We start from the raw sequence: 26442 nt of genomic DNA on the forward strand, positions 1-26442 counted from the left end.
AATTTTCAGATAGTTATTAACACCTATTGTGGAGCTCAGAAAATTCCTGCAAGATTAATAATTTTCATTTATCAGTATTTTCATTAGACAAATACAGAATAAATGGAGAGTCTGCATTTAAGAATGAAATCCTAAACTACATACCTGTTTAGTTTTTGAAATGTGCAACACTAATAGTACTGCCTAAATATAAACCAAATTACAATATACAGTTGTTAAACAATTTTTGGACAAAAAAAAAAATCTAAAACTTTTTTCCCTTTCTCTGGTGTGGTGGTTTTAAACCTTTTTATATATTTGATTTGGTTTTTAAGTAATAGCTGGTGTTTGATAATAGAAGGGTAGGGGTACAAATTTTGAATGCTAGTTTCAGAACATTCATCTACACTCAATTATAGAAATTGTTATAATATGATTAATAATGATCATAGAGAACACTTGACGAGTGACTGAGTATAGCAATGGGGGGGGGGGGGGGGTGGTTAGGAGGATGGGGAGCAAATATCGTGGCTTTGCTCAAACTAAGGACAAGGGGAGAGATTGCAACAAGTAAAAAGCAGGGCCAATTTCATAGTAATAAGTCCATGCAATCCAGATACATGGAAATTTATTGGGGCAATCATTGATTATGCTAGTAATGTGTTCAAATTTGAAGATTTGCCAAAATGTATTAATAAGGACAGGTATCATAGGAGGATCTGGTTTACAGTTATTAAGCATCAGGATTATTATTGTTTATTTGTAAGGCACCACAAGGTTTCCGCAGCACTGTACACAATACAAGCAGTAGACATTACCGGGTGAAACAGTACAGAACAAATGCTGAGTAAACCAAGATTCCAGAAGCCACAGATATAGCAATTACTGAGAAGCTGGAGCAGAAGTAATGGTGTAAAGACAGGAGGGCCCTGCTCGTAAGAGCTTACATCCTAAAGGGAAGGCAAACAGACGGCAGACATGGAGTCAGAAAAGGGTATCAAGTGCAGGAGGAGCGAGGAATAGATGGAGGCTGCTAGACTTTGAGGAAGAGGTGAGTTTTAAGCTCCCGTTTAAAGGAGCACAAGTTAGGGGACAGTGGGGATGGAGTGTGGGAGGTCATTCCAGTGGAGAGGGGCAGCTCAGGAGAAATCTTGGATTCGGGAGTAGGAAGAGGTAATCGAGGAGAGGTGGTGGTCATTGGCCGAGTACAGGGAGTGGGAGGGAGTGTGGATTGAGAGGAGGTTGGAGAGATAAGGGGCATGATGTCCCTTATCAGGATGCTGTTATTTCATGGATCTATAAGTTTCAATATATGTTTTGGAATAGGAGTAGATAATAGGAGTGATTTGGCAGGTGAGCTGCATTAATTAACTTGCAAACTACTTGATAGAAGTTCTCTATCCCAGGACAGCTCAACCATATGTAGGGCAGAGTACCTTCAGCACTGCAGTTTTGCCCACAAATACCTGATGAGGTCAGGTATGTAGCTTGTAGTCAAGTTGGGACTAGATACCACCGGATCTAGCTACCTCTTCCAAAATGTGGGGCCAGTCCTCATGTAGTTCACGTGTTTCCTTAATTAATAACTCTTATTTGAATAATAGAGAATAGAAAGTGGATATCAGGGGTCTCTTCCATCTTTAGGTACTACAACAATTTCTGCTCTTGTGGTGGTCCCTTCAATGTTTTACCTTTTACAATTGAGTTAAATAAGTCTAACAATAAGGGTGAGAAAAAAATGTAAAATTTCAGATAATTGGTTGCCATTTTTAGGGGTTTTGATCGTCTGCTTGAGCTCCCCAGCTGAACTTTCTGCACTGATTGGAGACTATTACAAATCCTGAAGATAGGAGTAGTATTCTCAGAAGTGGTCACCATTTTTTGGGGGATCAGAGCGTAGGAGATTTGCAGCATCTTTTATGGATATTATTGTATTTCGTCGTCTATTGAACCTAAGCTTGCGGGCTAGGGCAGAGTCTGCCTTGTCACCCCTCTCATAATACCTTCGACACATTGTACATTGTAGGATGCTCGCTCTTCTATTTGAAAGAATGCTATTAAGATGGCTCTTGAGAGCATGTAGTTTCGGTACGTTTTCTGGTTAGAGTAACATTGATGCTTTGTCATCTGGGCTGCAATGGAGGTTTCAAGCTCAGAGAGACCCTGTTTTAGTGCTTTTTTTTTTAGTTGAGGCCATGCTTATGAATAGTCTTTAGATGGTTGCCTTATGGGCTTCACATATTGTCATATGCGAAATATCTGAAGTAGAATGATGCCCACTGAGCTTCAAGATCACCTGTGTGATTTAATCTCATTTTCTTATTTATAAAGAAGGCTATCATTAAGATGCCAGTGGCTGATTTCGTTTGCATGCACATCAATGACCAGGAACACTACCGAATGGTTGTTCCAGGACACAGGGGAGATCTCTCCTGAATGTAATAAGTAAGTGAACGCGCAGTCCGTGAGAACCATGTCTATGTACAGAAAGTGTGGGGAGTACCCTTTCCCTCTCTCTTGTACCCCCTTAAGGCATTATTTAAATAAGCTGTTGGTGTGGAATGCCATATGGGCTGTCCATCACGTGGAGCTAATCCTATGGTCAAAGCAAATGAAAGCTTGTAGACTTGATGCTGTTGTCATAGATTCCTATGAGTTCTGTGATGTTGTTGCTGCGCTAATTTAGACTTGTGTGATATTTGTTCTTCATAAATAACTCCTAACTCCAACAAGGTGCATATAAATGTATGAGCCTATTATGATTAAAATTAAAATGTATATGCCTTCTGAGTATTAATAATATATGCACAGACAGTTTGTATCGATAATGTGTTAAAAATATAGAATCTCTTATCTATGAGAATCATCAGTTAAACTGTCTGAAGTCATGCAGCAGTATATTGAGAGGTAACCAGCATATAATATGTGCAGCATGAGCTGAGAAGTGCAGAATTTAAGCAGTGGGATTAACATTGTTTGCAACATTAAAACATTGATGTAGGTATGCTTATTTAGTTATTGCCAAAAGAGCTGTTTAGCCTCTTACTGAAAACTGTGAAAATTAAATTGTTCAAAGTTGTTTAATATAAAGTGTACACAAAGTTATGGCACTAAAATCTGAAGTTATTGTAAAACAGATATGGTAAAATTCGTTCACATAGTAAATTTCAGCTGTCTAAGGAATTTGATACTTTCCATCATGTCAAAAAGTGCCTTTCCTGGTTAAATCTCCTTCCTCTAGCATTTGCAAGACAGAGATGCCATCTTGCTGGTTTGGCAACAAACTTAATGAAGCTGTATTGCCCCTACTGAAAGAGTGATCAGATGACCATTCTCAGTCTGCATGTCTGGCCTTCTTGCCACCATGTTAACAGACCCCAATGACAATGGAATTGATCCGTCCACTTGGCACAAGCGCCGAATGGCTGAATTTCAGTCACTCTCGCCACCAATATGTGCGGCTCATTGATCAAGTGAAATGCTTACACTGAGTGGCCAGGTTGTCTCAAGAGTATGTCTACAGTGGTGGTCTTCTTTTTTCTCATGTATTTGTTCGGTTAATAAGTTCTGTTTACTTCTCTTGAATAGTAAATTAGTTGTCATGAATCTGTATGGAAAGTACATTATCTATACACAAAGTTCTTACTAAACCAACAATGGATAAAACTGCATTTCCGATGAGTTTGTTGTTTGATAACAGTGACATATGCATAGAGAAAAAGCTCTACAAATTTTTAACTTTTAGATCTGAGCTCTATTCGCAGTATGGGGAGGATGCCCCATGTACAAGCCCTTACATAAAGAGGAGGGCTGCAGATTCCATATGTCCTGGTTTTCCGGGACTCTCCTTATTTCACCTAAAATTATACTTTTCCAAGGGTTCAGATAAATTAGTGTCCATTTGTGACCTAATAAAAGAGTATTTAAGGTGGTATGTGTATCCTAGTTTTTCATTCCATTCCAAAATTTTGGGAGCCCTATGTAGGTACATTGTGCACTACTGTTCACAAATGTCCAAATATGTTTAAATGAATCAACTGATTGTGATTGGATTGTGCTGCAAAATACATTGGTGCTACATAAATTAAGCAAAATAAATTGTCAAACGTTCTGGGCTCCCCAAGAATTAATGCTAGACACACACATTAAAAAATATACTTTGACCAAACTAGACCAATATCATTCTATGTACATCTGCCTGTGTGTGTCCAGTTGACCATGCATGAAGCAACTGGATTGTCAGTTTATTACAGCCCAAAATGGTCATTATCTCGTAATCAATGTCCCCAAAACTATTGTCCAATCCAACCACAATTCAGTTGGATTTGATTTTGGTTAATATTGTTGGCCAATGATATCGCTAGCCTGCATGGTCATCAGTTATTGTGCCTCTTGCAGTCCGGGTTGGCTGTCTGAGGATTTGTACAATTTGGCCATCCATGTGTTCTGCTAAACTATCCACAGATCTAGCCAATCACAGCTCATGCATTCTGATTAAGTCTTCATTCAGAAAAATGAGTAAGTGGAGAACTTTATCGCTAGAATACGGAGCATCCCAGATATTAAACTACCCCAGGTTTTCTGCTATTCCAAGGGAGAAGGGAACACATACTTGCTTTAATCTGATAGAACACTTAATTGAGTGATATTCACATTTAGTATTACCAAAGTATAGTAAAACTTTTACAGCAAGGTCATTAATGTAATTAACCAAACATTTTTGGTATATCTATGTATGTTTACTGAATTAATATATATACACAAATGCTTACAAACAAACATTATAGCATGCATAAAGACATTGATCTAATACATACACTTAAACTGTTTTTAACTAACAAAAAGAAAAAAGTATGACAGAAAACTAAGATATATTGCATTTTATCGTAGCTGAACAAAAGTGAGCATTTGTAAATTGTTACATGTCTTATATACTTTAACCTTGACTCTTAGCTGTAGTTTCCCAACATAGAGAGAGCGTTATGTTGTCTTGAAAACTATTGCAAGATCTGTGTGCATATAACTCACTGAAGAGAACAATATGTTCTTAGAAAAGGTGAAAATGTGCTTATATACTGTAATCTAGGGCTTATTATTTAAAATGGTTCATCCAGTCAGACATTAGCTACACTAAAGTGGTAAAGCTGCTATAAGTCAAAGAACGTCATGGCTCTTTCTGTTGTGGTATTAATCATAGTGGATTCCGTAAAAGATGCTCAGTAACAATAACTGCTAACCACAGTGGTTTTAAAAACAAACTATTTTCTTCTATAGTGATCATGTTCCTATTTTACCCATGCTGTCACAGTGGAGCTTTAAGCAGCTGCAACTGCACTTATGAAAGTAGCCGTAAAGCATATGATTTAAGCATGACAGTGACACTGTGGGGAGTGGGTGCATGTGGCAATGCAGGGGTGCTTTTAGGAGAGGAAAGGGGGATGGATGGAGGCCTAACTCTTCAGAAGTGTTAGGTATGCTCATGGGGGTGTGAAACTCCCCCAGCATGCCAGGGCCATGTCCCAGTGGCCACACATCCATTTAGCTGACCAACTTCTAGAATGTCAAATGTTGGCAGATATGCATAAAGTACTAGAATTATGTCTGATTTGAGAACAATTGGAAAGCAAAATCAGTAACTGATATATAATTAAGGCTTTAAAGATCCAATGTTGATGATGGCTTTCTAGAAGTTTTCAAATTCACAGTTGAATTCTGTCATTCTGCACATGATGTACTTCCACTGACGATCCCTTAAAAAATAAAAGAGAAGTAAAGAAGGAAATTAGGTCATGTTATGTTACTTGAATCTTTAGCTGTGGGTGATATGTTAATGTAGGGTGGGGCATTGTGAGATAGCCCAAATCCTGCTCATCCAGGTATTTAGATTAATAACAAAACACAACTATTTTTGTGTCTATGTGAAAGTGCATGGCTTAGCACATCAATATGACGGTGACTGGGGGATTGGAAATATTGCTTATTCTGATGCAAGGTGCTGAGGGAAGGTGTCTCCCCCTGCTAAATGCACCTCACTCTGATATATTGTCTTGTGGTTGAGATATTTAAATGAGATGCAAGCGTTGGAGATTGCACATTTAACTGGGCACTCCCATGTTAGCAGGTGGCTGCATTATATTTTTAACCATACAAAATGACCTGATTTTTATATATCCTTAACGGTGGCATACTTTTATTTTAATAGGACACCATATGCACCAAACTTGAACTATTTTACATGCAAAAGTTTATTTTTATGCGCACAACACCAATATAATAAAAAAAATTGCCTGTATAGTGTGGTGGTCAGTGCACACTTTGTACTACTGTTAACTTGATACAAATCGGTTGGTGGTTACATTTGTGTTGATTGCTTTTACGAATAAAGAAAGTTAAAAAAACAAATAAAAAACATTGAAATGTACAAATGAAACAAAGATAGTCCTGATATTTCCTGAATCATCACTTGTTTAAAGGGTAACTTCACTCAGAAATTGTAAAAAGCTTTTTTTATCTCACTAAAATAATTATGATAGGTACAGAAACTTCCCGGAATAACTCCTGGGGGATAACTGTATCAAGCTGCGATTTTTTTTCTCAGCTATTTAAAATTGCAGACCAATGTTCAATTGAGTAATCAATTTCCTCCCACTTCTTTTTTTTTTTACTATCCTGCCTTTGCAGGATGCACTATTTCACTAGGACTTTGAAAACTCCTTGAAATACCTACTATCAAATATTGTATGTTTCCTATTAATTTACTATATAGAATACCAGCCTTCTTCCAATATTGGTAACCGGTCCGATTTTTGTGTACTTTTTTTTTACTCTAGTGGTTGCAGGGGCAACTCTGCTGGGTTATGTGTTAAAAATAGGATATCCTACTGATGCTGAATTTTTCACTGAATAAAATACATGTGATTAAGGAATGATGGATGTTACTAAGCGTGCTCTGCTATATTAGTTATTAATCATAAATATAAGTTATAAATTGGATAAACTAACCGTTCCACCCCAGAAAAGGTTGTGGTCGCTCCTCTGATGTAATAACCATAGGAATAATTAATCATGTCCACCTCCTCCCCGTGATGTCCAGGATAGTCTTGTGTCAACCTAGGAGTAAAGAAAGTTAGACACATATCTGTAAATACATCACTCCGTTCCACCAGGAATGGCCATCATTTTGCACTCCCATGAGGCCTTCCCAGGTTTTGTTCAGCAACATTTATTTCTTTATTTAATAAATATAGTGAAGTAGAATGTGTGCAAACTGAATGACAGCAGGCAGAAAATAAATAACATTCTGTCTGTGTGAGCCAAGTTAAATGAAAGAACCTTATTTCATATTGTCTGTCTGTGGCTTTCCGCATCATGATTTTGCCCCTGCCGCATACAGGGGCAAAATTATACATGTGGAAAGTTCCCACAATATCACTACACTCAACTGCAATAAGCTGTGCTGCTGTGAATATTCTGATGATTTAATTGGCTACAATAAGTTCTACCCTTGCCCACACTGATAAAGATGCTCTAACTCTAGGAAAGCACATCTTATAAAAACAGTGATCAGTATAAACATACATTTTGGAAGCGGGTGAGCATGGCCACACCTCCCAACTTGCCTGGAAACAGGACAAGAGTTTTGGTCGATGGTACAGTGCCATTTCTATTTAGCACAAGCAATTTGTCAGTGCAAATTGGCGGTCATCAGGAGCTTGTAAGAATAAATAAATACAAATAAATATTTTTAACCCTGGCTGTAAGGCATAGCAGCTTGAAAATAGCAATAGTTTGATTACTACAACACTACTAAGGCTGATGTGTGTAGCTTAAGCTTAGCTTTATTCTATAAAAATTCTTAATCTGGTTGTCCTTATGTCACAGACCTTTTATCTCACAGACTAACAATAGTTTTCTGACTGAGGGGTCTATCAGTTAGTTAAAATAAAAATACAAACATGGCTTATATAAAAGAACTTCTAATAACCTTCACAAATATATCTAAAAGTTCCATGAGCTTATCAGAAAATAAGATAGAGAGATAAAGCAGGGGATCATGGAGGGAGAAAACATAGAACCATAGCTTGCTAGAATGCCAGGTGCTAAATAAGAATAGCTTCCTCTGCTAGACTTAAGATCAGAGAGTAAAGGGGCAGTGATGCTTTCCATGTGAAGTGCTACCTGCTCGCTTAAGGTACCTCCTGAAGACTAATGCTCACTTTGCCTCATGACCAGCCTGGCTCTATTGGTGCCACTGGCTATCTTTAATACCCATGCGGACAAACAATATATTTAACAAGATCGATGACCCCTGGTTTAAGACTATACAGCAAACTTGCGACTACATGTTGAACTTAGTACACGTCAGACCAGATGTCATTCACTGTAGTGAACCAGTCATAACAATGGGACTTAGGTTTAATGCTAATGATAACTGAACTTACCAGCAACCATAAGAGCACTTTCGATTGTAACGGCAGCAGTAAAATTGCCATTCTCTATCCAAGACTGCTTCAAAGTACTGACTCTGAAATCCTGCCACCAGCCCATTGTTAGAACACGTGTGATACCTGCAAATGCAAATTGTGTAATAAATAAATAAATAGAATATCTATTATATCTACTTACGCGTCATTATAAATATTTCATTTAATGCAGAGTACAATTGAAAAGCGTGATTAATTTTTATTTTTTTTACACTGAATCAGAAAACAGGACTTCATAGTAGCAAATGAACTTTAACCATAGGCAGTTTTCTTATCAACTGTAAAGTGATTTTGTATACTTGTAACAATACATTTTGGATCAACTGATGTTCAAAATTGATATTTTACAACATAAGCAAGATTTGATAACTGCTTGCCCCATCAGGTCTATTGACAATTCAGCGATTATCCCACATGAGGAACAGGTACAGGATTTCTATCACTATATTCTATCCCACAGTAGCCGCCTACCAAAAACATATAAGGTGCTGCAATTGGCCCATGGATCTACTAGTGTTTGCTCACTGAGTCAGAATTTGTCAGCCTTTCCCTGGCAGTGAATGTAAAGGGAATGGGTAGAAAATGTGTTTCCATTGTCACTTTTGTCTATGTACGGCTAAAAATGATATAATGTATGTCAGAACATATTTGTATGTAACAAAATTTAGGTAGAGGGTAAATTTCTTAAAGTGAAATTGAATTATAATATGTAAACTATATCTGAAATACAAAATTCTTGCCTTGAGCTTTAAAGATGCTTATGCTATTTAATTATTAATTATAAGATTTTTACTGCAATGATTTAACACATGTACCATTTTATATGTGTGTTGGTAGGTTTGTCGCAACATCAAATATGTTGAGAACCATCTGCCGAGACCACAAATAGCTGAGTAAATAGATATATAGTGTCTTTTGCGGAAAATATTATGCTGCTTTCTCACAGAGCCTTAGTTCTTAGTCACAGATCACAGAGTTAGTATTGTAACTCTTTATACTGTGTCTAAGAACTTTGGATCTGTGAGAAAGCAGCATAATATTTTCCACAAAATACATTATATATCTATGGGTAGCATGGTGGCTTAGTGGTTAGCACTTCTGCCTCATAGCGCTGGGTTCATGAGTTCAATTCCTGACCATGGCCTTATCTGTGTGGAGTTTGTATGTTCTCCCTGTGTTTGTGTGGGTTTCCTCCAGGTACTCTGGTTTCCTCCCACACTCAAAAAATATACTAGTAGGTTAATTGGCTGACTTCAAAATTGACCCTAGTCTCTTTCAGTCAGTGTGTCTGTATGTTAAGCTCCAATGAGGCAGGGACTGATATGAGTGAGTGATCTACACAGTGCTGCGGAATTAGTGTTGCTATATAAATAGCTGATGATAATATGGTTTAATTGATGTTTTGAAGGTGGTTGAATTGTGTTTTGGCAATAAGCATGTGTAGGAAGTTGATTCTTTACTATATATCTATGTACGTAGCTATTTGTGGTCACAACAGACAGTAGATGCAACACTTTACTCTGAAGTTTTTCTGTTTTATCCTAATTACACCTTACTTATCTTTGCTTGTATCTGACCTTATATACTTATTTGAATTTTGTTTTATGGTGAGGCGATCGCCATTTATAGGTCAAACGCCAGCATGTAAGGATAGTTCTAGTTCTCCATAGACAGAGTTGAAATGTCCCATGTGTGTGCATGCCTGTCTGTATGTGTGTGTTTGTGTGTGTCTGTGTCTGTATGTGTGTGTGTTTATGTGTGTGAGACATAGAAGAGTTGGGGAACACAGAGCCATAATTATAGATGTGTTTTAACACTAGTAAAATACAAAGACATAATTGGTGCTATCACTTAATTTTGCTAAACATTGTTAAACAGTACCTAAAATTAGGGCTTAAATTCATGTAAACCCCTAAAGCTTTGAGATCTAGACGGCGTTCGGCATTCAGTTACATTTACCATACTGCCACTTCTGAATTTTCACTTCAACACTTGTTATATTATTATTATTATTATTATTATTATTATTATTATTATTATTGTTATACAATTCTTTGGGGGGTATTCAATTGACGGCGGGATCGCCGAAAATCTCGCGCTCAAAGAATATTACCGTTAATACGGTAATTACTCGCTGGATTTCAGCTCGCAGCTCCCTGAGCTGCGATCCAGCGAGTAAATTACCATATTAACGGTATTTACGCGCAGGATTACTGTATTAATGGTAATATTCTTTGAGCGCGGGATTTTTTAATTGAATACCCCCCTTTGAGTATGGAAAATACTTCTACATTGCTGATCAACTGCCATTCATTTTTTCTAGTTTGCTAACACTTTAAAGTATATTAATAATTATTGTTAATTGCATATCTAAAATTGGTGCTCTTTCTCTCAAGAGACAAGTTTAGTAATCTATATTTCTTATGTATAAGGTGTAAGCATTTACATTTTCCGAGCCGAACCACCAATATTATACACTTTATTAGGAGCTCATTAGCACTTATGACACATCTAATGCACTGTTGTTGTGTTAATAAATGCATGAAATGCACATAAAGTAGGACAAATAAGAGTCAGTGGTGCCGGTACATCATTGCATTCTGAACTGTATTTAACACAGTATTTAACATTTTAGAAAGCAACATGCTCTACTTCTCATGCTTCACTGCATGCTACCAGTTCTATAGACTATATTGGTAAAACTGCACCACATGAATAGTATGCATGATAAAATGCATGCCAAAAATATGTCTGCACAATAGTTTCAAAGCATTTATATTCCTCTTTCCCGTGCTAATGTGTAAATGAGCCCTGAGACATATATTAATAATCTCCAACTGGCATTCTCTGCAAAGCTGAATCAGATGCTGATGATGAGCATTGCCATGTAATAATAAACAGTACGTATGGCAATACAAAAACAAACCTTTTAATATGCTGTGTCAACAGCTCTTATAAAAACAGCTGTAATAAGTTTATCTCTTTTCCACTAGATGGCGATGATGAGTTAAACATTAGTCTATTGTTTTAAAACAACTGGTATTCCATACAGTACAGACCTAGGAAGCAAGTTATAACAATGTTTGGGTTTTTTTCTTAATTAATTACTGCTCTGGTTTTGGACAGATCACAGCTTGCAGGAAGTTGGATTTTCATTGCTTGTTATTTATTATACCTGCTGAATTAAACTCGAGATCTGGCACAAAGAAACATAGAAGGGATTGCATCTGTATATTTGCCAGACAAAATTAGAGGCTTACATTTAATTATGACAAAGGAAGCAGAAATATATTTTCTCATAGATGCAATTTAACAAGCTTACTTGCAAGAACCACATGCTTTGCAGTTAGCATCAATTTTTGTCTTTCTCCCACAGCCTCCTTTAATATATCTGTTGTTATCAAAACTACAAAGCTATTTTTTTTATTTGTCTTCTGCCTTTTCATAATGATACGAGAATCATAAGAACTGGGTCATGAAAATATGAGATGCACAGCTACAGGACCCTCTGAGGGCCATGCTCCCCCTGAGTTCCACGCTCTGTTATGTTGAAAGCAGAGACTAATTCGCAGCCAGACTGCACATGCTCAGAAAAGGTTCCCGGCTCTGTTTTATTGAGAGCAGGGGGAGGGGCCCAGAAGGCTAGAATGGTATTGCCAGGCCCATACCCAAATTTCACTTTGTGGACTAGCGATGGTCTGTTCAGCCCTTGCATAAGAAACTAATACAAATGATTATTCTGTATATTGCAACATACTAGGATTATACCAGATACATATTTAGTCCCTTTACCTGACACGTGGAAGGTGTTAAACCAAGGCCTGTTTGGGGGCCTCAGGGGGTCAAGGCAGGCCCAGGGATTCTCACGTTGCCTGCAATTACCAGTTACTTGGCAGTATTGCCTGTGCAATGGCTTCCCATTTCTGTCTCAGACTCTCTACTGCAGACAGTTTAAGCAAGGAAAAAATAGCAATAGCAATGATTAGCCACCAGTGAAGGGTCTCCCAGACGTCCCTCTGTCTGAACTACTTTATACACTATTGTGGTGAAGTAATGGATGATTAAAGTGAGGGGAAGGGGGGGGGGGGTGGAAAGTCCTCTGGACCCCAAGGCCTATGATCGCTCTACACAGGCCTGGTTAACCAGCACAGTTAGACTAATCTCATATATATATATATATATATATATATATATATATATATACACACACACACACATACACACTGCCTCTGTGCGTATCAGTTCTTCTCTTCAGGATGTGGGCGATAGGTACTTTGCAGGGTCCACCAGGGATTTAAACACAAGGTAGAACTTAAACTGAAAATACAATATGTCAGGAGGAGGGCATAAATATGATAGGATGATAGAATTAGCCCAGTAGGAGGTAATTAGGTTGAGCAGACCCTTTGTGAGGAGACCAGCTTAAGAAATGCAGATCCTAGACATCCATTGTTTTTATCCTGTATTCCACTTCCTAATTGACTTCCTTTTAATAGGTAGTGTAAACACAAAAGAATCACTAGATGTAAAATAGAGAGAGCCATATGCCTTGGTGAGAATCTTGCAGACAAAGATAGCATTTGAAGGCTGCCTATACAGGTATATAGAAATATGAACTTCAAAGAAGATGTCTTCAAATTTCATATTTTGGGAAGTATGTGTGTCACTCCATACTGAGGAGCAGAGATCAGACCAGGGTTGTGAATTACAGCCACTATCTGTATCAGGGAAAAGCTATAATCACATGTTTTTGGGAAAGTTATGTCACATTATTATAATTCCATCATGTTTGTATTTAAATGTGCGGGAGATTATGACCAGTTTATTGAAGGGGAGTTATGTCTCTGGGATATATCTGTGAAGAGTTACCAAAGGTTAAAATTTTTGGAATATTTGTGAGCAAACTATAGTGACACCCAGGTGACATTCCTGTCCCACTATTACTCTTATTTTTACTTTTACTTTTAACACTTCCCCTGTAAAGGCCGTCCCATTTCATTTTGCTTAAAAAACCTGTGTTGTGAAGGGGCAAATTGTCAGCTTCTTGGGGATCAATCTAATTGAAGACTGTCCATCTTTTCTGCCTACTCTCATGCATACAGATTACTATATGTAAGTGATGCTTTGTACTTTTATCCCATTTGCTTTTATAACTGTTTGCAATTTTTTATTTGTATGTCATATCTTTATCTAATGTTTTTTTTGTTATCTGTAAGCATTGTACCTTTTGTATATTAAATCTAACAATTTAATAGTTCTATCCTTATTGCTCTAAACGAATCCATTGCCTATTTAGAAGAGACAGATTGCTTGGTAGCATTAACTCTTTAGAAACCAGTGTGTGAAGGGTTAACTGTTTAGCTACCAGAGCACAGAGTGTGCACAATTGGGTAATTAAGTCATAGGTTTGCTACGGGCCTTATACGTAGCTGGCGGCAGTTGCTGAGAGGTGTGGATTGTGTGTCTGTGTTGGGAAAGGGACCAGCAAAATCTGTAGCCTGAAAGAGATGTGAGTGTGAGGTTTATGCTGGAATCATGTGTGTTCCCTTACAGTAAGCAGAGGGCGGTTTGTGACCGATAAAGGGGATCAGGAGCGGTTTCCTGACAAAATAGAGGTGATATATTGTATGACTGTTGGAATAGATTATAAGATATCTAATCAGGGAGTAGCTAGAGAGGGCTTATCCCTGACACAATACAATAGCATACACAACTGAATGAAATACAGTGCCAATATGAAAAGCATGCAGCAATGCAATGGTAATAACACTTAGCAGTGTGACAATGCATTATGTGTGCATATGCACTGTACACAGTATTGAAATATATGTATTATATGAAAATAAAAACACGTGCTTCCACCTCTATATGAGCCCAAAGGTGTTTACATATTTTGTGACTTTGTTCATCATATGCTTCCTCAGTCAGAACGGTATGTACGGACTAACCAAGAACTGCACTGTGACACCACCCGGCTTCAATGTTACTCAGAGAAAACCATAACAATGTCATTCCACTGTTTATCGCACCCTTGTAATCACAACGTTTCCTGGTTTGTCCTTGACATCTTCTAGAAGTGTAATCTGAATTAGTCTACCTTTCAGTCCGAGAAATTGTTTTAGAATCTCCCCGTAAACTTTGTGATCAAAGTAAAAGGGCAAGATTACATTACTGGCGGACGGACGGACATAGTTTCTGTAATAGAAAGCATTTATGAGAACCAGCTCTGTAAAGAAATGACAGTCTTCTGGAGCACACTTGTATCATTAGCAGCTGAAATTGGAACATGTCAACTGCAGGCTTAAGATTGAAATACAGTACATAAACAGTGACTCCGAATGTTAATAGCACCACATTGCATTTACACCATTCAAGGCACAAAACATAATATTTATATACTTCCTGACGTGTAGTCTGTGTATGAAACAGTGACTGCCTATTTTATATACCTGTACGATAATGGGTTACATAGTACAATATACACAGGTACAAATGACGATCAGGGCCATGGCCATGGCCCTGCTGTGATCTATGACTAATGTCAAAGATACTGAGATCCCAAAAATTATCCTTAATGAATATTATTTCTGAACCATAGTTCCCAGATTTGTGATTCTGTACATTTTAGGTCGAGCCCCCTGTCCTCACAGATAACACTCCTAACTAGAGATGTTCACTGACCCCCGTGTTTTGGTTTTGGCAAAACCGCCCTCGTGTGTTGTGGTTTTGGATCCCTATTTTTTTAAAAAAATCCCTATTTTTTTTCTAAAATCACATAATTTGTATCTTTTTTGGTTCCTACATTATTATTAATATCAATAACATTAATTTCCAGTCATTTTTCTTTAGTAACAAGAACACTGCTACCCCGTTTCTGTGTGAGCAATGGCTCTGGATCTCCTGGGGAGGGAGGTACTTATGGAATCCAAAACCCGCGAGATCCATCAACGCAACAATGACATTTTGCCTCGATTTAGATCCGAGGATGTGCAAAAGTACAATGCCGGCTCGTGAGCCTACACGGATCCCTTAAGTTCGGGTGGGCTCGGTTTTCAGAAAACCGAGCCCGAGCATCTCTACTCCTAACACATGTATTCCTCTTCAATCTGCGTCCCCAGTGCTGCCAAGTCCCTTAGTAGTTGTCTGGGTTGCTATGGTTATAAGTGCACAACATATCTCTGCTAGATTGGTCCCTGCTCACTAAGAATTATGTTATAAAGAAAATACTGTATTTGTTGGTTAATTTTAGATTAATTAATTTGGTTTACAAAAGCTCCAGTTACTGCCACACACGTGTTTTTATTATACTGAAATGTGCAGAGAATTTTCTCCTCAGCAACCTTTAGTGTTAAGCACAAAAATAGGGACCAGCAATGCTTGTTTATATGTGCTCCATCTCATGATCTTTGTAAAGCATGTAACATTAATCTACACCTAGTTTTGCAGATTAGCAAGTGCTCTGGAAAATGGTCAGGACTTAAACAGTAATAATGTCATATTAACATCCATCCACTACTACTATCACTATAGGGACACCCACCCTAATTTAAACTTTTACATTTGTCTCATAAAATTAAACTTGGTTTAAATTAATATATGTCTTAAATTAATTATGAGAGTAAGGTTACATCTGACCATGTCACCAAAAGGTGACTGGATGGTGCAAAATGCATTATAAGTATAGGAACGAGACCCGATCTCTAAGACCACAGGCATGATTAAGAATTCAAATCTTTTTGTGGGGAATAAGAGGCTGCGCTTCATCCTGCAAAGCAGTGGACACCCCTCTAAATGTATCCAATCCACCTCTTTATCTTATTTAAATAGTCACGTCCTGCAAAATGAAATATTGTTTCTGCACTTCAGTGCCAGACGAGATGGACTGGTCTCCTTATCTGCACATAACAAGGAATTTCCTACATCCACACAACTCCTTTCATTGACCGGCACGGACCTGTGCACCCCCACTGACACATCATCTTGGCCCACAATCCATATGTTTCTCTGTAAAACTGGGCGCAGTTGCCAAAAAGTAATAGTGTGTAATGTCACCAAAGAGCATAAACAGTTTTTGTTAGCACAAAAAACTCAAATGGGATGTATGGGTAGTTCAAATGCAGGAGGAGAGAAAGAAATTATAACAGTGGTAAATAATATTATCTGCTGCTTATATATTTGTATTAAACTGACTATAGGATTAAATGGACAAAACAGAACTTAGTCTAACATCTCTGTAAGGAAGCACAGGCTGTGTGGTTGCAGACATGAGATGTGAAACATTCCCTTTATTTATGTATGAATACTGAAGCAAATGTTTTCCTATGGTAGGATGTCCAAGATATTGTGCATTACTGGTGGAAAACAGACCAGCTTTAAAAGATCTTCAGCACGCCCTTAGTACATTGCAGGAGAAATGGGAGCACACAGAATACAGAGCATGCAGCAACAAACTACAGATAAATAATATCCCAGACATGCCAGCAGACCCAAATAATTATTGATGTGCCAAACCAGTATGAAAATCGAGCAGTGACCAATTTGAGCATCTCTGTTACACAGCTCATTTAAAGCCAGGTAATAGTATGTGTCACGGGCACTAGGAGTCTTTACCCAGGGATCACCAGGTGATAGGCTTACCAGAGCAGTATAGGTGGTAATATGGTACTCTGGTAGCAGGGTGATCACGGAACAGGAAATAGCAGATGATGAGATGCTCAGGAAAGTCTATGACTAGCAGCACTGGCAATATGGAAGTAGTAATACACGAGGAACTGTATGGACAAAGGACACGTGAAGGTAGTCAGTGGTCTGCGGTAGCAAGCTGTACCACTGCTATAGTGAGGAGGAATGTCCAACAGAAACGAGGAGGTGATGAGAGTCAGCGGTCTGCGGATAGCAAGCTGTACCGCTGTCTGAGTGAAGGAATGGAATCCAAGTGGAGGTATCCGGGGAGTCAGTGGTCTGCGTCAGCAAGTTGTACCACTGCTATGTGAGAGGATACTGGAACGGGTGAAACTGTAAACAGGAGTCAGTGGTCTGCTACTAGCAAGTTGTACCACTGAATATATATGTGAGGAAGTGCACGGGGAGAGACTGCAACACAATATATACACGGGCACCTTGACTTTGATCCACAGTAATATGCACAATATATACACGGGCACCTTGACTTTGATCCACAGTAATATGCACAATATAACTGTATAAATGACTGAACAACACTGTCAATATAGAAAGTCTCTTGAAGTAATCCAGCATGAGATAACACAGTCAATGATGGCAATAGACTCAGCGGATAGTACACTCCAGAGGAGAACCAACACAGTCCAGCAAGGTATGCAATACACAGCACAGTCAATGGGAAGTATGCATACCGTGGTTCAGGAGAAGGCAGTCAGACAGGAGTGCAGAGATACCTGAAGGGCAGGAGGCCGGCAGGATCCAAAGTCCCTGGATGGGTGAAGCGGTGGTCTAGCAGGTGCAGCGCACAGGTAGGTAGACCAGCAGGGAACACAGGAAGGCGTGGAGAGCGGATCAGTAGTAGATGGATGAGTAGCGCTGAGAAGTAACAGCAGCGGGTCTCTGCGGGAACACGGAGGTAGCCAATAGCAACCAGTAGGTGCAGTAACGATGGGACACCGGAGCAGAGTTGAACTGGAACAGTTGGTCACGGAGAGTAGCGGGTAGCAATAGTGGCAGCAGACTCAAGGAAACACGGGAGAGTTGACAAGGGCTGAAGACTGAAGCGCACAGAGGCAGCGGATAGGAATCAGCCAAACAGTCACGATGAAACACAGACGGGTTGCAGGTTGAAGACTGTAGTGCACGGAGGCAGCGGATAGGAATCAGCTAGCAGTCACGATGATGAAACACAGACGAGTTGCAGGTTGAAGACTGTAGTGCACGGAGGCAGCGGATAGGAATCAGCCAAACAGTCACGATGATGAAACACAGACGAGTTGCAGGTTGAAGCCTGTAGTGCACGGAGGCAGCGGATAGGAATCAGCTGGCAGTCACAATCATGAACAGGTGAGTGGATGTGAATGAAAGACTGTAGTGCACGGAGGCAGCGGATAGGCATCAGCTAACAGTCCCAATGATACATGGTAGAGTTGAAGTGATTAGAAGACTGTAGTGCACGGAGGCAGCGGATAGGAATCAGCTCACAGTCACGATGATACAGTAGATGGTAGAAGTGGTATGGGAACCACAGTAGTAGAAGTGGTTTGGAAACCACAGAGGTAGAAGTGGTTCGGAAACCACAGGGATCAGCTGGGCTGACTAAACGAGGAAACACAGGAACACCTTCAGAGACTCATGGGGAATGAAACTCCAAGATCAGGCAACGTGGTGTTGACCACAGGTGCTTAATATAGGGAGGTTGCCTGATCTGCCAATTTAGTTAAAGGAACATACACTGGAGGTATGGAAAGGGCTGCGCATGCGCAGTCCCTCAGGATGGAGGACGGCCACGGTTCCTAAATGTCCGGGAAGAAGCACTCACAGTCCGGTGAGTGACAGTACCCCCCCTTTTAAAGGTGGGCACAGAACGCCTGGAACCGGGCTTGTCCGGATTTTTGGAATAAAACTTCTTCAGAAGGGCAGGAGCATTAAGATCTTCAGCTTTGATCCATGAACGCTCTTCAGGACCAAAGCCCTTCCAATGAACGAGGAAACGGAGGACTCCTCGCGAAATTTTTGCATCCAATACCTCAGTAATCTCGAAATCCTCCTCCTGATGAACTTGAACTGGCTGCGGTGCTGAGGGAGGAGTCGAGAAACGGTTGATGATGAGAGGTTTGAGCAAGGACACATGGAAGGCATTGGAAATCCGAAGATTCTTAGGAAGAAGAAGTTTAACACATACTGGATTGATAACTTGAATGATCCTATATGGACCAATAAAACGAGGGGCGAATTTCATAGATGGAACCTTCAAACGAATATTTTTGGTAGATAACCAGACACGATCTCCAATTTTTAGTGGTGGAATAGCCCGCCTCTTCTTATCTGCGAAAGACTTATATTTGTTAGATGTCTTCTTTAAACAGGTTTTGACCTGAGACCAGATATTTTTGAAGGTCAGACAAGCAGTCTCCACAGCAGGAACTTGGGTGGGCGGGAGGGCAGGAAATTCCGGAAAAGACGGATGGTGACCGTAGACCACAAAGAATGGAGTTTTGGATGATGACTCATGGTACATGTTGTTATGGGCGAATTCAGCCCAAGGGAGCAATTCTACCCAGTTGTCTTGGTTGGCTGAAGAGAACATCCTAATAAAAGTCTCAAGATCTTGATTGACTCGTTCCGTTTGTCCGTTAGATTGCGGATGGTAAGACGATGAGAGTGCTAATCGTATGCCCAAGGTTTTACAAAGGGCCCGCCAGAATCTGGAAACGAATTGTACTCCTCTATCCGACACAATCTCAGACGGACATCCATGGATGCGGAAGATTTCTTTAATGAAATGTTCAGCCAGAGTAGACGAGGAAGGTAAACCGGACAGAGGGACGAAATGGGCCATCTTCGAAAATCTGTCTACCACTACCCAAATAGTATTGTGATTCTTACTTGGTGGCAAATCAGTAACGAAATCCATACTAATATGGGTCCAAGGCTTGGACGGAATGGGTAGTGGTCGCAGCAACCCTGCTGGAGTTCTGCGGGAGGATTTAAACTGAGAACATAAATCACAGGAAGCAATAAACTCTTTGACGTCTCTCCTCATTGAAGGCCACCAGTAACTACGAGAGAGAATCTCAAAGGTCTTGTGTTCACCGGCGTGTCCAGAAAAACGAGAGGCATGGAACCACGAAAGGATTTTCCTCCTCAGAGTAGGAGGCACAAGGGTCTTCCCAAATGGTAGCATTTTGGTGGATGAAGCAGCCAGAGAAATACATTTGGGGTCTAGAATAGCATGGTTGGGAACCTCTTCTACATCAGAGGCCGTCACAAAAGCTCGAGATAGAGCGTCAGCTTTCTTGTTCTTAGCGGCTGGTTTGAAGGTTATAATAAATTAAAAACGGGAAAAGAAAAGAGACCATCTTGCTTGACGAGGGTTCAAGCATTGAGCAGATTGCAAATATGACAAGTTCTTATGATCCGTGAAGATCGTCACCGGATGGCGAGCTCCTTCCAACAAGTATCTCCATTCCTCTAATGCAGCTTTGATGGCCAGCAACTCCTTGTCCCCGATAGTATAATTTTTCTCTGCGGGCAGAAGACCCCGAGAGTAGAAGGCACAAGGATGTAATTTTTGTTGCTCCGAGCGTTGGGAGAGAATAGCTCCTAAGCCCACATTAGAGGCATCTACTTCTAGGAAGAAGGGGAGTGTCACATCAGGCTGTCGCAGAATGGGAGCAGACGAGAAGGACTCTTTGAGGATTTGAAAGGCTTGGAGAGCCTCAGATGACCATTGCTTAGTATTAGCCCCTTTCCGAGTTAGGGCCACAATGGGAGATGCAATGGATGAAAAGTCTTGAATGAAGCGTCTATAGTAATTGGCAAAACCTAAAAAACGCTGGATGGCACGAAGAGTAGTTGGCTGAGGCCAATGTAGTACAGCATTTACTTTGTCTGGATCCATCTTCAGGCCAACTCCGGAAACTATATACCCCAAGAATGGAATCTGGGGTAACTCGAATGAACATTTCTCCAATTTACAGAACAACGAGTTTTTCCGTAGTCTGGAGAGGACCTCTGCCACATGTTGGTGATGAGAAGGCAGGTCCTGTGAGAAGATCAATATGTCGTCCAAGTAGACAACGACACATACATATAATAAGTCCCGAAAGATCTCATTGATGAAACCCTGGAAAACCGCGGGGGCATTACACAGCCCGAAGGGCATTACTAAATATTCGTAATGCCCATCTCTGGTGTTAAACGCGGTCTTCCATTCGTCACCGGAACGGATTCTAATTAAATTGTAGGCACCACGAAGATCCAACTTAGTAAATATCCGAGCTCCCTTGATGCGATCAAATAGCTCAGTGATCAGCGGAATGGGATACCGATTCTTGATAGTAATGGCGTTGAGTCCACGAAAATCTATACAAGGGCGTAATGATCCATCCTTCTTTTTGACGAAGAAGAACCCAGCTCCAGCGGGAGAGGTGGAAGGTCGAATGAACCCACGCTGGAGATTCTCCTGTATGTACTCAGATGTGGCTTGAGTTTCAGGTAACGAGAGAGGATAGACCCGACCCCTGGGAGGAGTCTTGCCAGGTAGAAGGTCGATCGGACAATCCCAAGAACGATGAGGAGGAAGACGTTCAGACTGAGCTTTATCAAACACATCGGCATATGAAGCATACTGAGGAGGGAGTCCCGGGGAGGAAGATGAGATGGAAGATTGCTGTACTTTAAGAGGAATAACTTGAGAGAGGCAACGATGGTGACATTCAGACCCCCAAGACGTAACTTGAGGGGTGCGCCAGTCAATCTGGGGAGAGTGACACTGAAGCCATGGAAGGCCTAAGACAATCGGACTTGTCGTAACTGGAAGAATTAAAAACGAAATTTCTTCATGGTGTAGTACACCAATCTGAAGGGTTACTGGAGACGTACTCTGGGTGATGAGACCATTGATGAGGCGTGATCCATCTATAGCCGTCACAGTAATGGGTGTTTTTAAAGTGATCACTGGTAGGGACCATTGATTCACTAGTGATTTAGAAATGAAATTTCCTGCTGCTCCGGAATCAATCAATGCCTGTGACTCAAAGGATTTGGTAGCAAAGGAAATCGTAACATCGAAAGCGCAGACTTTAGATTTCATAGACAATGGAGAGGACTCCAGGGACCCTAACTTCACCTCTCCAGAACTAGTTAGGGCCTGGCATTTCCCGATCTCTTAGGGCAAGAGCTGAGCATATGCGTGGAATCAGCACAATAGATGCAGAGTCTATTCTTTACTCTTCGTTTCCTCTCCTCTGAAGATAATTTGGAACGTCCTATCTCCATGGGAATCGCAGAGGATGGAGCTGGACGAAATTGAGGGCCGTTGTTTTCTCAGACTCTCTTTCACGAAATCTCATATCTACACGATGGCAAAGAGAGATCAAATCTTCTAGTGACGAAGGAAGTTCTTGGGTAGTCAGTGCATCCTTAATTTTATCGGAGAGCCCCTGCCAGAAGGCGGCAACTAATGCTTCAGAGTTCCACTGAAGTTCAGAGGCTAAGATCCTAAATTGAATGACATACTGTCCTACTGTATGGGAGCCTTGTCGCAAACGAAGAATGCTGGAAGCAGCGGAGGTCACACGACCTGGTTCATCGAACACACTTCGGAACATGGAAATGAATTTGGCACTATCTTGTAGAATTGGATCGTTTCTCTCCCACAGAGGGGAGGCCCAAGCCAGGGCTTGTCCAGAAAACAATGAGATAAGATAGGCCACTCTGGAACGATGGGTAGAAAAATTTTGAGGTTGAAGTTCAAAATGGACTGAACATTGGTTAAGGAAACCTCTACAAGTTTTGGGGTCCCCGTCATATTTTGACGGAGTAGGCAGGTGAAGCGTAGGAACTGTAGACACCTGGGATGGCACTGGGGAAACGGAGGAAAGCACAGGAGCTTCAACATTAGCTGTAACAGTCTGTCCAGATGTTCCTTGGGAGGTTAAAGATTGGTAACATTGAAGTAACAGCTGTTGGCGAGCATCCTGTTGCTCCACACGGCTGACCAGATGCTGCAGCATCTCTTTAGCGGTAGGTTCCGTATCTGGGTCTGTCATGGCCTGATCTTACTGTCACGGGCACTAGGAGTCTTTACCCAGGGATCACCAGGTGATAGGCTTACCAGAGCAGTATAGGTGGTAATATGGTACTCTGGTAGCAGGGTGATCACGGAACAGGAAATAGCAGATGATGAGATGCTCAGGAAAGTCTATGACTAGCAGCACTGGCAATATGGAAGTAGTAATACACGAGGAACTGTATGGACAAAGGACACGTGAAGGTAGTCAGTGGTCTGCGGTAGCAAGCTGTACCACTGCTATAGTGAGGAGGAATGTCCAACAGAAACGAGGAGGTGATGAGAGTCAGCGGTCTGCGGATAGCAAGCTGTACCGCTGTCTGAGTGAAGGAATGGAATCCAAGTGGAGGTATCAGGGGAGTCAGTGGTCTGCGTCAGCAAGTTGTACCACTGCTATGTGAGAGGATACTGGAACGGGTGAAACTGTAAACAGGAGTCAGTGGTCTGCTACTAGCAAGTTGTACCACTGAATATATATGTGAGGAGGTGCACGGGGAGAGACTGCAACACAATATATACACGGGCACCTTGACTTTGATCCACAGTAATATGCACAATATATACACGGGCACCTTGACTTTGATCCACAGTAATATGCACAATATAACTGTATAAATGACTGAACAACACTGTCAATATAGAAAGTCTCTTGAAGTAATCCAGCATGAGATAACACAGTCAATGATGGCAATAGACTCAGCGGATAGTACACTCCAGAGGAGAACCAACACAGTCCAGCAAGGTATGCAATACACAGCACAGTCAATGGGAAGTATGCATACCGTGGTTCAGGAGAAGGCAGTCAGACAGGAGTGCAGAGATACCTGAAGGGCAGGAGGCCGGCAGGATCCAAAGTCCCTGGATGGGTGAAGCGGTGGTCTAGCAGGTGCAGCGCACAGGTAGGTAGACCAGCAGGGAACACAGGAAGGCGTGGAGAGCGGATCAGTAGTAGATGGATGAGTAGCGCTGAGAAGTAACAGCAGCGGGTCTCTGCGGGAACACGGAGGTAGCCAATAGCAACCAGTAAGTGCAGTAACGATGGGACACCGGAGCAGAGTTGAACTGGAACAGTTGGTCACGGAGAGTAGCGGGTAGCAATAGTGGCAGCAGACTCAAGGAAACACGGGAGAGTTGACAAGGGCTGAAGACTGAAGCGCACAGAGGCAGCGGATAGGAATCAGCCAAACAGTCACGATGAAACACAGACGGGTTGCAGGTTGAAGACTGTAGTGCACGGAGGCAGCGGATAGGAATCAGCTAGCAGTCACGATGATGAAACACAGACGAGTTGCAGGTTGAAGCCTGTAGTGCACGGAGGCAGCGGATAGGAATCAGCTGGCAGTCACAATCATGAACAGGTGAGTGGATGTGAATGAAAGACTGTAGTGCACGGAGGCAGCGGATAGGCATCAGCTAACAGTCCCAATGATACATGGTAGAGTTGAAGTGATTAGAAGACTGTAGTGCACGGAGGCAGCGGATAGGAATCAGCTCACAGTCACGATGATACAGTAGATGGTAGAAGTGGTATGGGAACCACAGTAGTAGAAGTGGTTTGGAAACCACAGAGGTAGAAGTGGTTCGGAAACCACAGGGATCAGCTGGGCTGACTAAACGAGGAAACACAGGAACACCTTCAGAGACTCATGGGGAATGAGACTCCAAGATCAGGCAACGTGGTGTTGACCACAGGTGCTTAATATAGGGAGGTTGCCTGATCTGCCAATTTAGTTAAAGGAACATACACTGGAGGTATGGAAAGGGCTGCGCATGCGCAGTCCCTCAGGATGGAGGACGGCCACGGTTCCTAAATGTCCGGGAAGAAGCACTCACAGTCCGGTGAGTGACAGTATGTTTCTTGCCTCCTAGTCTTAACAGCTGGATTGAAACATATTGTGTTGACACTATGGGCTAGATTTACTAAGCTGCGGGTTTGAAAAAGAGGGGATGTTGCCTATAGCAACCAATCAGATTCTAGCTGTCATTTTGTAGAAATAAATGAAAGCTAGAATCTGATTGGTTGCTACAGGCAACATCCCCACTATTTCAAACCCGCAGCTTAGTAAATCTAGGCCTATGGGTCTGATTCATCCTGAGAGATGAGGCAAGAGAAACACTGCCGTATAGGTAGGCTGCTCCTTTCTACATCTGAGCTTCCTGGGCTCACTTCACTCAGAGAGAACAGTATTGTCTATGGGGTGAGATCTGCTAATGATCCAGAATTTTACAAGTGACTATTTCTACCATTTAGAGAGCTAACTCAATTGGCACCTTATCTGCTTATTACCAGTCATATGATTTTATTACTCACCTAAAGGCTGAATTTTATCAAACATATGCTTGTATTATCTGCAAAAAGTTCTTATGACTAATTCTATATGTTAATTTAATTAGTATTATTGTGAAAAATAGTTTGTTTTTATTCTAATGTTTAGCAACAATAGTCTAATTTTTATTTTATTATGCATATTTTTTATTGATATATGTTATTAGTTTTTAATCAGTCTCTCTGCGCAGTCCTTGGGTCTCATTCAATTTAGTTTTATTATTGGCGGCCTCACAAACCTCGTTGGACAGCTGCTTGAGATTTGATTACATATAGTGCCCAAGGAAGTAACATTCGTGTGCGCCTTCCGGGCGGATCTCACCTTGATGTCTGCCTGTGGTGTGTTCACACAAATTTTTCCTTGCATTGTATGTACAGTACAGTACGCATTAAGAGTATCCCGATTCATATATCTACTGTAAAATGTATTAATAATTACAGTATTATGAGTAGATAATTTCTTTTATAACATTTATTGTTTGCATGCATTCTACTGGGACTATATTGCACATATGCATGGGTGTATCCTGCAGTCTTTTCTGTCGGTTAACATACGACATGTACTGTTTAGGCAGAACGTACTTATACCTAGATTGAAATAGAAACGTATCTTGAGATCCAATTGGATTTGAATAAGGGCGCACATACACTCAAGTTCTGTGCTTGTTTTAAAAACACAACTTGCGTGCAGGTGGCGTTTGAAGATGAATCAGGCCCTCTGTGTACAAGTTCCCTCTTGGGCCTGCCCAGATTATATAGGCCTCTGTGGAATAGCTATCATATTATCCGATTTGCCAAATCTGGAATTATTGTAGATTTAATTTAAATATTTTAACATTTCCATCTTCTCTCACCTCCCTGTGGGGCAATCCAACCTTTACCCCAATCCTTTTGAA

General features: G+C 40.8%; 1 protein-coding gene across 1 annotated transcript in view; it reads right to left on the minus strand.

Annotated features, from left to right (window-relative positions):
• Positions 1-4845: 4845 nt before the first annotated feature.
• Positions 4846-26442, minus strand: part of DPT (dermatopontin) — a 29172-nt gene continuing 7575 nt past the window's right edge. Inside the window, exons 2-4 of the mRNA XM_075196361.1 lie at positions 8421-8546; positions 6982-7089; positions 4846-5729 (exon numbers count right to left, since the gene is read on the minus strand). Coding sequence (XP_075052462.1) covers positions 5663-5729; positions 6982-7089; positions 8421-8546 — 301 coding nt within the window. The 3' untranslated portion in view covers positions 4846-5662. The remainder of the gene's footprint in view (positions 5730-6981; positions 7090-8420; positions 8547-26442) is intronic.

This window comes from Mixophyes fleayi, chromosome 2 (assembly GCF_038048845.1).
Source record: "Mixophyes fleayi isolate aMixFle1 chromosome 2, aMixFle1.hap1, whole genome shotgun sequence".
NCBI classification, from domain to species: Eukaryota; Metazoa; Chordata; class Amphibia; order Anura; family Limnodynastidae; genus Mixophyes; species Mixophyes fleayi.